General features: G+C 49.3%; 1 protein-coding gene across 1 annotated transcript; it reads left to right on the top strand.

The window, feature by feature from the left end:
• The first annotated feature begins 743 nt into the window (after positions 1 to 743).
• Positions 744 to 12327, top strand: SLC25A5 (solute carrier family 25 member 5). The gene is made up of 4 exons (XM_079962905.1): positions 744 to 1012; positions 8057 to 8543; positions 8665 to 8805; positions 11936 to 12327. The coding sequence occupies exons 1-4, from the start codon at positions 902 to 904 to the stop codon at positions 12091 to 12093; spliced, it is 897 nt and encodes a 298-aa protein (XP_079819031.1). The 5' UTR covers positions 744 to 901; the 3' UTR covers positions 12094 to 12327.
• The last annotated feature ends 945 nt before the right edge of the window (positions 12328 to 13272 follow it).

Below are 13272 nucleotides of genomic sequence, written 5' to 3'. Positions count from 1 at the left end.
CAATTATGCAGGGTGGGGCTTGCCTGCTCCCCCCCCCAATATTTTATTCAAGTTGGCACCCCTGCTGGACAGCATGTATGGAGGTCCTGGGCTGCCCAGACTACGAGACCCCACTCTTGGCCTCCCTGATGTGGTCCAAGGGAAAGCAGAGCAATACGTTTGGTACCAGCTGGGCTGCAGGAGTTGCCTTCTCCTACTTTCCCAGGTCCACGAGCCCCATTTGCCCCTGTCCCAGTAGGGCTGTTCTTATTGAAGGACACCGATTCCACCTTGCTCCTGTCAGCCAGAAAATGCATTTAAGGACACACAGCCTGTTCCTTCCTGAGGTTGCCTGGGGAACACCCCGTCTGTGTCATCGCACGTCACCCAGGTGCAAACCCACCCCACATCATTCCGTAAGCGAAGCCCTGCCCCCACCTTCCAAGGTTATAGCCAATCTCCATCGCGCGCTTCTCCCAATGCGCCCCATCCGCTGCAAGCCGTGGCAACTTAGGATCGGGGCTTCCTTGTATTAAGGCATCATAGGCAGCCAAGGCCCACCCACTCCCTGGCTGTCAGGGGTCTCTCAAGAGGAAGGAGCACAGAACTCCCCCACCCTCACACATTGCCACCGCAGTTCTCTCTGCGGTTCCTCCCTCCAGCTCAGGTCCAATCAGGGCACTGGGAAGCGGCTGTACGTAGATGCCCGCGTTTCCCCTCCCTCCCTCTGTTCCCACGTTAAAGCCTGCGCGGTATAAAAACCGGCCATTTAATTTGCTCGGTCTCAGTGAGCCGGCAGCCTGCCTTCCATCTCCGTTTGTGCAGCCATCTCCCCTCCCTACGTCTTCTCTTCCGATCGGATCTTAAAGCAGTTTTTGTTTCACTTTTTTCCCGAGCGCTCAACCTTCTTCCCACCGGCATCATGACTGACGCGGCTATTTCTTTCATGAAAGATTTCTTGGCGGGCGGCGTGGCAGCCGCGATCTCCAAGACAGCGGTAGCCCCCATCGAGAGAGTCAAGTTGCTTCTTCAGGTACCACGGGGTGGGTGGCTGGGTGGGTAGAACCGCGCGCCTCTCGATGGAGAACGGTGGAAACGATTTGGAGAGGGTGGAGGGAAGAAAGATGGGGATCTTTTAAGTGGTGGCTCTCACTGGCTTTGAAGTCTGCTGGGGACGACGAGGGGGCCGGGAAGGGATTCCTCAAAAGAGGACATATAGGCGGGTCGACTGAGTTGAAAGGCCTCTTTTGTCCAGAGTGCGCTGGGATGTTCCGTGCGCTATGGCGCGACAGGCTGATCCTGCGCTCTGCCTTTGTCTGAAGCGCTGCGGCCTCGTGGCTTATCCCAGCTCCAAGGAGATGCGAGGGAGTTTTTTTAAAAAGCCGCGGTTCTCTTCCCTGCCTTCCCCACCAAGGTCGCGCCAAGGAGATGCAGGCCGGAGCATCCTTTATTCCCTGCCTTTGAACCCAAGAGAGCAACAAAATTAGATTTCCAGCCTCGGTTCTGCGCCTGCCCTTCCGCTTGCCCAGGAAAAAGGCTCTTGCTGACCCAGGTAGAGAGAGTGGGCCGCAGCTTTCTCTGGCATCCAAGATCAGCCCTAAAATTCTATGCTAGGCTTGTGATGGAGGTTTCCTATGGCCCAGGCCTTGGTGACGGTCCGAGGCAAGCGGTCGACCTCTGCCCGCCCCCGTACCAAAAGGAACACGCAGTTCTTTTCCCCCCCTTTAAACGTGCTGGTCGAAGGGGAGGAAACCCCACGCTCGTTGGCAGTTTGCGTCGGAGCTGCTGCTGGCGAAAACTAGTTCCGCTTATGCAAATCCCCGCCTGGCGTTGGATTAGTTGCGGGGGAAGGAGAGGCTGGCAAGGAAGGGCAACGCGAGTAAATCGCGGCCTGTCCCCGCAGAGAGCCTGGGTTCCCTTTCTCTCTGCTACCGTTGCGGGCAACCTGCCACTTGGCAACGTGGCTGCATCCAAGCAGCATCCCCTCGGAATTCGAGGAGGCACAAAGGTGGCACTTCATCCCCTCCAACGTGCCATTGCTTTTGGGCAAAGCCCAAGGTCTTTGGAGCTTACCTGGCTGTGTAAATGAGAAGGAAGCATATAGCACATGGTGCTAAAACCTGTGATAAAAACTCAAAACTCCATAAAAATCTTACTGAAGGTATTATTTCAAAGAATCAACCCAAAAGTTTGGGCAGGTGACCTTGAAGGCAAATCTCTAATGGACACCAAGTCGAAACTGCCTTGCTACATAAATGGGCCACCTGACAGGTCTTTGTATTCTTGTTGCTTCATCAACAGATTGGCTCCCTGCATACGGGAGAGTAAAACATCAAAATTTAATTAAACTTGCCTTCCCAAAACTAGGGTGTTGCAGCAAGAGAAGGCCTGTCAAGGTCATGTGGATGGATTGAAAGTACTGATCATAACCTATGGTAGGGGTCTGCAACTAGAGACAGGAGGGCCAGATCAGGCTCCTTAAGGAGTACTCGCAAGAGCTGCCAGTTGCCAGAGATGGTAGATGGGAAGTTGAGATGTGTTGGCCATTTTATTTGGGACACGGGTTTGTCGTGTCACCTTCCAGTCCCTCCTGTGGCACCTTGGGGCCTTTATGAGATCTGGAACACCTCGATGATCTGGGCACAACCCCTTGTAAAAGAGGTCACCTTGCAATAAGTTATCATTGGCTGGATTACAGGCATTGTCTGGCTATCTTGCCAGAGGCTAAATAGAATGGAGCCTGAATACAGATTTGAGAGATGACCTATCAGGTAGCCATTAGGTTCAGCAAGGATACAGGATTCTCTTATCGGACTGAGATTCTATTCTATTCTTCTTTTTTTAAGCCTACCTCTCTCTTGTCTTGTTAAGCTAAAGTTTAATCTCTGCCTGAAGGCCTGGTGTTTTCCTGAAGCTGACTTCGAGTCCATGGTGATCACTTTTGCTTTCATGCCTCAGAGGCAAAAAAATTGCACCTAAACTTAATAATAATAATAATAATAATAATAATAATAATAATAATAATTTATTATTTATACCCCGCCCATCTGGCTGAGTTTCCCCAGCCACTCTGGGCGGCTCCCAATCAGTGTTAAAAACAGTACAGCATTACATATTAAAAACTTCCCTGAACAGGGCTGCCTTAAGATGTCTTCTGAATGTCAGGTAATTCTTTATCTCTTTGACATCTGATGGGAGGGCGTTCCACAGGGCGGGCGCCACTACCGAGAAGGCCCTCTGTCTGGTTCCCTGTAGCCTCACTTCTCGCAATGAGGGAACCGCCAGAAGGCCCTCGGTGCTGGATCTCAGTGTCCGGGCTGAACGATGGGGGTGGAGACACTCCTTCAGGTATACAGGACCGAGGCCGTTTAGGGCTTTAAAGGTCAGCACCAACACTTTGAATCGTGCTCGGAAACGTACTGGGAGCCAGTGCAGATCTCTCAGAACCGGTGTTATGTGGTCCCGGCGGCCACTCCCAGTCACCAGTCTAGCTGCCGCATTCTGGATTAATTGCAGTTCCGGGTCACCTTCAAAGGTAGCCCCACGTAGAGCGCGTTGCAGTAGTCCAAGCGTGAGATAACCAGAGCATGCACCACTCTGGACAGCTGTGAGTCCAAAATGACTCCCAGGCTGCGCACCTGGTCCTTCAGGGGCACAGTTACCGCATTCAGGACCAGGGAATCCTCCACACCTGCCGGCCTCCTGTCCCCCAAAAACAGTACTTCTGTCTTGTCAGGATTCAACCTCAATCTGTTAGCCGCCATCCAACCTCCAACCGCCTCCAGGCACTCACACAGGACCTTCACCGCCTTCACTGGTTCTGATTTAAAGGAGAGGTAGAGCTGGGTGTCATCTGCATACTGATGAACACCCAGTCCAAACCCCCTGATGATCTCTCCCAGCGGCTTCATATAGATATTAAAAAGCATGGGGGAGAGGACAGAACCCTGAGGCACCCCCACAAGTGAGAGCCCAGGGGTCTGAACACTCACCCCCCACCACCACTTTCTGGACACGGCCCAGGAGGAAGGAGCGGAACCACTGTATGACAGTGCCCCCAGCTCCCAGCCCCTCTAGATGGTCCAGAAGGATGTTATGGTCGATGGTGTCAAAGGCCGCTGAGAGATCCAGCAGAACTAGGAAACAGCTCTCACCTTTGTCCCTAGCCCGCCGGAGATCATCAACCAGCGCGACCAAGGCAGTTTCAGTCCCATGGTGAGGCCTGAATCCCGATTGGAAGGGATCCAAATGGTCCGTTTCCTCCAGGCGTGCTTGGAGTTGTTCAGCAACCACCCGCTCAATCACCTTGCCCAAGAATGGCAGATTTGAGACTGGGCGATAGTTGGCCAAATTGGCTGGGTCTAAAGATGTTTTTTTAAGAAGCGGTTTAATGACCGCCTCTTTCAGCGGGTCTGGGAAGGCTCCCTCACAGAGGGAAGCATTCACCACCCCGCAAAGCCCATCGCCCAGCCCTTCCCGCCTCGCTTTTATCAGCCAGGATGGGCAAGGATCAAGGAGACAGGTGGTCGGTTTCACTTGTCCAAGCAGCCTGTCCACATCCTCGGAGGTAACAGATTGGAATTGATCCCATATAACAGGACCAGACAGAACTCTAGCAATCTCCCGCCCTGGCCCTGCTCCCACTGTGGAGTCTACCTCCTTCTGAATCTGAGCGATTTTATCTGCAAAAAACTTTGCAAAAGCATTGCAGGAGATCTTGGGGTCCCTACCAGGCCCCGGTGGTACAGGTGGTTCCGATAAACTGCGAACCACCTGAAAAAGTCTCCTGCTGCTGTTTTCTGCAGATGCAATGGAGGCGGCGAAGAAGGCCCTCTTCGCCGTCGCCATTGCCACTTGGTAGGCTTGACGTTGAGCTCTAACCCGTGTCCGGTCTGATTCAGAATGAGTTTTCCGCCACCGGCGCTCTAGCCGTCTCAACGATTGTTTCATCACCCTCAGCTCCGGGGAAAACCATGGGGCTGTCCGGGCTCCATGCAATCGGAGAGGGCGCTTCGGAGCCAGACAGTCAATAGCCCTGGTTAACTCCGCATTCCAGCGTGCCACCAGGGAATCAGCTGAAAGGCCATCAACTTGGGATAAAGCATCCCCTACCACTCTCTGGAAGCCAATTGGATCCATTAAGTGGCGGGGGCGGACCATCCGAATCGGTCCCACCTCCCTGCGGAGGGGAAGGGTTGCGGAGAAGTCCAGTTGCACCAGGAAGTGATCTGACCATGGCACTTCTTTTATTTCGCTTTTAGTTAATGTCAGATCACCAACATCCGTAGAGGTAAACACCAAGTCTAAGGCATGTCCGTGGCTATGAGTTGGGCCAGACTTATTCAGGGACAGCCCCATGGAGGCCATGCTTTCCACGAAGTCCCGAGCGGCCCCTTGTAAGGTCGTGTCGGCATGGATGTTAAAATCCCCCAGGACAACCAAGCTAGGTGTCTCCAGGAGCATATCCGCCACGACCTGAAGCAGCTCGGGCAGGGAATCCTTGGTGCAGCGGGGAGGTCGGTACACCAGTAGGAATCCTGTACTGCCCCTGTTGCCCAACTTCCAGAACATGCACTCAGAAAACTGGGTCTTCCCAATAGGACGCCTGGTGCAGACTAATGACTTCCTAAAAATCACTGCAACCCCCCCTCCCCGCCCACATGACCTGGGTTGCTGTGCGTAAGAGAAACCTGGTGGGCAAGCAGCGGCAAGGACAGGCCCATCTGCTTCATCCAACATAGGTCTGAAAATGATGGTTTGTGATTAGGCCTGGGTCAAGTGTGCCTAGAAAGGACAAAAGGGGCATTCAAGGTCTTTCTCCTATTGCAATAGGCCGGAAAGAAGAAACTTAAACTTAATTCTTAGTCATCATTGTGTACAGTGGTACCTTGGTTGTTGAACAGCTTGGCTCCCGAACACCGCAAACCTGGAAGTAAGTGTTCCAGTTTGCGAACATTTTTTGGAAGCCGAACGTCCGACGTGCTTCCAATTAAGTGCAGGAAGCTCCTGCAGCCAATCAGAAACCACACCTTGGTTTTCGAACGGTTCCGGGAGTTGAATGGACTCCCGGAATGGATTAAATCTGACAATCAAGGTACCACTGTAGTTCTAAATGGTGGAAGAAAAATGCACAGGCCCTGCTTGCTGTACTTGTGAGTCAGAAAGAATGATTTAGGCCCTGTAACATGATACTTCTAACTTGAGCCTTGCTGTGTGCTACTTGGTTTCCCCAATAACCTCCCTTTATTCGGTTACAGCAGGCATCGGGAACTTATGGCCCTCCAGCCTCCCCCAGCCCAACAGTTGGGAATGAGGGGAGTTGGAGTTCAAGTGGCAGCCAGCAGTCTTCATCTGGAAATAAATATCGCCACAACATCTGTTATATTAATCTTCATTATCACATGGGTGACGTGCCTGTATTTGAGTATTTAAACTGTAACTTCCAGTGTCTCTAGACAGTTCAGTTGGTTAGAGCATGGTGCTGATAATGCTAAGGTTGCAGGTTTGATTCCTGTATGGGACACCTGCAGGGGGTTCAACTAGATTATTGTCAGGGTCCCTTCCAACTCTGATTCTGTGTGTAAAGAATGATGTACTATGTTTTCTCACATATCTTGATACTGATTGTTCTATTGTATAAAATATATGTTTAAGTATATATCTAGAGAAAGGGACGCGGGTGGCGCTGTGGGTTAAACCACAGAGCCTAGGACTTGCCAATCAGAAGGTCGGCGGTTGCTCAGTCCCTGCTCCTGCCAACCTAGCAGTTTGAAAGCACGTCAAAGTGCAAGTAGATAAATAGGTACCGCTCCAGTGGGAAGGTAAACGGCATTTCCGTGCGCTGCTCTGGTTCACCAGAAGCAGCTTAGTCATGCTGGCCACATGCCTTGGAAGCTGTACGCCGGCTCCCTCTTCCACTAAAGCGAGATGAGCACCGCAACCCCACAGTCAGTCACAACTGGACCTAATGGTCAGGGGTCCATTTACCTTTATATATCTAGAAGGGCCACAGGACCCCCCCCCCCCGGCTAAGTTAGAGCTTTGGTCCATATTCTGGAGAAAAATGAGTAACTATGCTAGATTTCTTAAGCTCAGGAAGAGCCACATTGCCAGTGAACATTGAGGCATTGGCAGTGAAAGGGTTTTCGGGATAGTATTTAGGAGCCTAAGGAGAAGACTAAAAAGGTAAAGGTAAAGGTACCCCTGCCCGTACGGGCCAGTCTTGACAGACTCTGGGGTTGTGCGCCCATCTCACTTAAGAGGCCAGGGGCCAGCGCTGTCCGGAGACACTTCCGGGTCATGTGGCCAGCGTGACATCGCTGCTCTGGCGAGCCAGAGCCGCACACGGAAATGCCGTTTACCTTCCCGCTGGTAAGCGGTCCCTATTTATCTACTTGCACCTGGAGGTGCTTTCGAACTGCTAGGTTGGCAGGCGCTGGGACCGAGCAGCGGGAGCGCACCCCGCCGCAGGGATTCGAACCGCCGACCTTTCGATCGGCAAGTCCTAGGCGCTGAGGCTTTAACCCACAGCGCCACCCGCGTCCCATAAGGAGAAGACTACAGAGAGATAAATCCAGTTGTGGCATAGCATGTCATGGTTAATGATAGTCTGCAAGACACCTCTGTTTTAACCATGGTTTATGAACCATGGTATGGGACACGGGTGGTGCTGTGGTCTAAACCACAGAGCCTAGGGCTTGCCAATTGGAAGGTCAGCAGTTCAAATCCCCTCGACGGGGTGAGCTCCCGTTGTTTGGTCCCAGCTCCTGGCCACCTAGCAGTTTGAATGCACGTCAAGTGCAAGTAGATAAATAGGTACCGCATCAGCGGGAAGGTAAATGGCGTTTCTGTGCGCTGCTCTGGTTCACCAGAAGCAGGTTAGTCTTGCAGACAAACGCCGGCTCCCTTGGCCTATAGAGCGAGATGAGCATGCAACCGCAGAGTCGTCTGCGACTGGACCTAATGGTCAGGGGTACCTTTACCTTTTATGAACCATGGTTAACATCAGCTATGGTTTGCTATGGATTATGTCACTAACTATGCAGCCAAACTTAATGTCCACTTTCCATTTTGGCAGGTGCAACATGCGAGTATGCAGATCACAGCAGACAAGCAATACAAGGGCATCATTGACTGTGTGGTCCGGATCCCTCGAGAGCAAGGTTTCCTGTCCTTCTGGCGTGGTAACTTGGCCAATGTTATCAGATACTTCCCCACACAGGCCCTCAACTTTGCTTTCAAAGACAAATACAAGCAGATCTTCCTGGGTGACATTGACAAAAGAACCCAGTTCTGGCGTTACTTTGCTGGAAACTTGGCATCTGGTGGTGCTGCTGGTGCTACCTCGCTGTGCTTTGTCTACCCTCTCGACTTCGCCCGAACCCGTCTAGCAGCTGATGTGGGGAAAGCTGGGGCTGAGCGTGAATTCAAGGGGCTTGGAGACTGCCTGGTCAAAATCTTCAAGTCGGACGGCCTTCGGGGACTGTACCAAGGCTTCAACGTCTCTGTCCAAGGCATCATTATCTACAGAGCTGCTTATTTTGGTATCTACGATACTGCAAAAGGTAATTTTCTTGGGGTTTTGCTGGGGCCTTTTGGTAGTTTTATTGGCTTCCCATTCAAAGTTTGGAAGTATGGATGCTCAAGAACAGCATTCCCCTTATTTCTGATTTCTTCACTTCACAGGGATGCTTCCTGATCCAAAGAACACACACATCTTGATCAGCTGGATGATTGCTCAGTCGGTTACTGCTGTTGCTGGCCTGACCTCTTATCCCTTTGATACAGTTCGGCGGCGTATGATGATGCAATCTGGTCGCAAAGGTGGTAAGTATCAAAGCTGCTGCAGGGAGCACAGAAAGCACAGCTGGTGGTTTTGCTAGATCTTTATGCCACCTCTGTGATGTCTGCACAGTCCCACATATGTGGGACCTGTGGCTGTATACCTAGCAGGGACATGGGTGGTGCTAAGGTCTAAACTACTGAGCCTCTCGGCCTTGCTGATCAGAAGGTTGGCAGTTCGAATCCCCACGTCTGAGTGAGCTCCTGTTGCTCTGTCCCAGCTCCTGCCAACCTAGTTCAAAAGCACGCCAGTGCAAGTAGATAAATAGGTACCACTGTGGTGTTTCTGTGCACTTTGGCTTCCATCATGGTGTTCTGTTGCACCATAAACGGTTTAGTCATGCTGGCCACATGACCTGGAAATCTGTCTTTGCACAAATGCCAGCTCCCTCAGCCTGAAAGTGAGATGAGCATCGCTACCCCATAGTCTCCTTTGACTGGACTTAACTGTCCAGGGGTCCTTTCCCTTTACCTGGCAGACATGTTTTGGGGGCACAATGCATTGTCTACTTTACCAGACTGAAAGTGTGTCCCTTCTAGCTATGTATTGTTGGTTCTTGCTGATGATAATATCTTAAGTTCAAGCTTGGCTCTACTACCTGGTTTTCCTTGGTGGAAATCATAGCTAGAGCTTGTTTCAGACAAAAGCATGCAATTCTTGTAGATGACCAACTTTGTTCTGAAACTTCACGCAGGTAAATGGAGTGTTGTGGAAGGGATGTTTCTTGCTAAAGGACAGAGGGACTGGTTTATAAAAGAAAAAGAGCCACATTGCCTTCTGGAGTCTCTCTAAATTTTATTAGAATAGATTGAACATAGGCATAAAATGGACTGCTTCTTGGCTGATGGGTCTGTCATGTTAGCTGCAAGTTCTACTTCAGAATAAGAAATCCTATAGGAGAAATGCAAGACCTAGAAATTTGAGGAAGATGCTAAACTTCTGGAAGCCAGGGTAAAGCTGATTCTTTGGCCTGTCTTTTGCTCCTTTAGTGATCTCTTCAGCAATAGAGAGCCAGGGGTTTTCTATCATGTGAAAGCAGATGGGCTAAATGTCCTTTAGATACATTCTGTGTATATGATATCTCCCAGTCTTAAACAGTGAATATTTGTTAAATACATAACTGGAAATTACCCAAAGGTCATCCAGTTCACCTGCTGCATGACCAAGTCAAGTAAACTCATGCACCTCAGTTTCACCATTTAATACAAGCTCCTAGCATCTGTCCATTTCTCCCTTCAAAAGCTTCCAGAATAATTAGAGGGTTGGATAGTTTAAGAGGGAAAGCATTCTTTACCACTACAGGGTACTTTTGATAAGTACTTCCAATTTGTACAGACCACAAGCACTGCAATCTATACAAATTCCAAACATGCGGCCATTAACTAAAGGAAAACACATTTTATCATGCTTGGCAAGATGAGTGGCTCGAAAGGCTGTAGCTCTGCGGAAGAATGCCTACTTTGCATGCATTTGATCCCTGGGATCGCCAGGTAGTGCTGGAAAAGATTCCTGACTGAAACCCTAGAGAACTGAGGACAGCCAGTGTGGACAGCACTGAGCTAGGTGAACCAGTGATCTGATTTGGTACAAGGCAACTTCCTATGTAAGGGATGTGGGTGGCGCTGTGGGTTAAACCACAGAGCCTAGGACTTGCCAATCAGAAGGTCAGTGGTTCGAATCCCCTGCTCCTGCCAACCTAGCAGTTCGAAAGCACGTCAAAGTGCAAGTAGATAAATAGGTACCGCTCCGGCAGGAAGGTAAACGGCGTTTCCGTGCGCTGCTCTGATTCACCAGAAGCGGCTTAGTCCTGCTGGCCACATGACCCAGAAGCTGTATGCTGGCTCCCTCGGCCAATAAAGCGAGATGAGCACCGTAACCCCAGAGTCAGCCACGACTGGACCTAACGGTCAGGGGTCCCTTTACCTTTACTAGCTTCCTATGTTCCTAGGCACTCTTTTCCCTTTAAATATGTGCTACAGTATTAGATCCTTATTTCTGTTTGGCTACATGTGGTAATAAGTGGCCTTGAATGGCTAGCACACTCAGCCAATGGGAGAATTTTGTTCCACTTCCTACCCCTCTGGTGAACTGCTGCAGATTATCCCAGAGGTAGGTTTGTTGAACAGGGACAGATCTACCATAAAACTAATGAAGCTTAAATTTCGGGGCCCCTAAATCCAGAAGTGTCCCAGAAGTTACTTTAGTCCACGTTGCTTAAAGTTTTTGGGTCTAGTAGACCTATTTTGAGTTCCACAACTGGAAAACTATAAGGCATAGGAAAAAAATTGTTCACACCAGTGACTTTGATACGTGAGATAAAGCAGTACAATGGTACCTCAGGTTACAGACGCTTCAGGTTACAGATGCTTCAGGCTACAGACTCCGCTAACCCAGAAATAGTACCTCGGGTTAAGAAGTTTGCTTCAGGATGAGAACAGAAATCATGCTCCGGTGGCAGTGGCAGCGGGAGGCCCCATTAGCTAAAGTGGTACCTCAGGTTAAGAGCAGTTTCAGTTTAAGAATGGACCTCCAGAACGAATTACGTTTTTAACCTGAGGTACCACAGTACAGAAATTTTAACCAAAATCTGAGATGCAGTAGTTAATAAAATAAAAATAAAAATTGTGATCTGTTGTGGAACAACCCCATTGAAGAAGGTAACAGTAGTTACCCAGACCTCGTTGCTGTTTGCGATGGGGCCCCCATAACAGTTCCAGCTTCAGGGACCCCCTAATGTAGGCCTGCCACTGGTGTTAGGTATTTTTACCCTGAACGCAAAGTAAACATGGTAGATAGTGGGATGTAAGAGTACTATGTCTTCACCGCTCTTGCCTTTGGCTCAGCCCTCTAGTTTCCTTGCCCTGCTAATGACTTAGTCCATAACTAAGCCTATTCCTTCCTTATCTCAGCTCTGATTCCACTTTACTCCATTCCTGTCCGTCCCCATGTTGAATGGTAGACTTCCTGGGGCTTTGTCCTAAATTCATGTTTGCATGCATTCATGCTGCACAAATCAATGTGTGTGGAAGCCAAACAGAACAGCAGGATTGCAATATGCATCAAAAAAATCACTTGCTCTCCCATGCCAAGTTTTCTTTCTCTTTTCTTCTTTAGCTGACATCATGTACTCTGGTACAATTGATTGCTGGAAGAAGATTGCCCGTGACGAAGGAGGCAAGGCTTTCTTCAAGGGTGCTTGGTCCAACGTCCTCAGAGGAATGGGTGGTGCTTTTGTCCTAGTCTTGTATGACGAAATCAAGAAATACACATAAGCTGCTCCCCTCCCGGATGGCACTTACTATGTTATGTTCATGGACTGCGTCAAAACTATTTATCAGTTCCTACTGAGGTTTCTACTGGTTGGCAGAGGGCCACAGTTCTACTTGCCTGATTCATTTATCAAGTTGTTCCCCTGACAATGGGACTCAAACTTTATTTTTGTTCAGTCGCTTCTGTTAAAATAAGTTTGAGATAAATAAAACTTAAATTTAAAAACAGAAACAAAAGTGCTTTGATTCTGTCATTAATAACTTGAATTATCCACCGCTTTGAGTCGTACCGTTAAATCGATGAGCATTTTGCCAATGGTGCTAGTAGTATGTGGATTGCATCTGGGAAGACTTAATAAGGGTGGTGGTTTTATTTTTGCAGTATATTTTGAAGCATGGAGCTTTAGTGCTTGCTACGGGGCTTTCTGGGGGGCGGGGCTTGAGTAAAATGACCTTGATTGGTCCTTCTCCTAGTGAACGCGCCTCCTTGCCCTGGCCACCTCTGCCAATTTACATAGCTTTGTCTTCTGAGCCCCACTGGCATAATCACCCAGAGGGAGAGTGTGAGCCAAATCTGCTCTCCAAGCACACAAGCAGTGACAGGAGCAAGCAGGAGGAGGCACTGATTGGCCACTTGGAAGCAGGTGGGCCTTAGCAAGGTATCCAACAATACTGATGCTGTCTTCAGGAAGAAGGATAATGAGTGGTATTTTATGAACGACTAATTGTCCAGGAATTGATAATTTTACTTCTTAGTTCTGCAAAAACTAATATAAAACAATAGCCCAAGCAACTGTTTAGAATTACTCACGTACTGTATTGGGAAGTTAAGGTTACAAGATCCAGGAGAAAATATAAAAGCCATCTTCATTCATCCCAAATCACCTTTCTGTTAATACCTGCAAGTCACAGGTTGGTTACAATTATGTTCACCTCTAGCAGCAATAGATGATGGAGCTACTCCAGGTGGCATGAAAATCATTCATAGTTTTCTCCCCATGCACATTGAACAGACCTTTTGGTTTAAACTTCTCCACAAGTTATATTCTGCATCCGTCTTGATACCATGATTCCAGCGTTTGGGGGACATAATTCTTTCCAGGCTAGCAGCAGTCAATAAGAATGCTACCTTTTCCCTTTTTTATTGTATGACTGATTTTAAATTAGGGGTTACTTGAACAT

This window comes from Podarcis cretensis (assembly GCF_951804945.1).
Source record: "Podarcis cretensis genome assembly, chromosome: Z".
Taxonomy (NCBI): domain Eukaryota; kingdom Metazoa; phylum Chordata; class Lepidosauria; order Squamata; family Lacertidae; genus Podarcis; species Podarcis cretensis.
This window is presented reverse-complemented; position numbering and strand designations above follow the sequence as displayed.

Coding starts and splice junctions, on each gene's coding strand:
- SLC25A5 (XM_079962905.1), top strand. CDS start 902: ATGACTGACGCGGCTATTTCTTTCATGAAAGATTTCTTGGCGGGCGGC. Junction 1,013..8,056: donor GAGTCAAGTTGCTTCTTCAG/GTACCACGGGGT, acceptor CCATTTTGGCAG/GTGCAACATGCGAGTATGCA. Junction 8,806..11,935: donor GCAATCTGGTCGCAAAGGTG/GTAAGTATCAAA, acceptor TTTCTTCTTTAG/CTGACATCATGTACTCTGGT.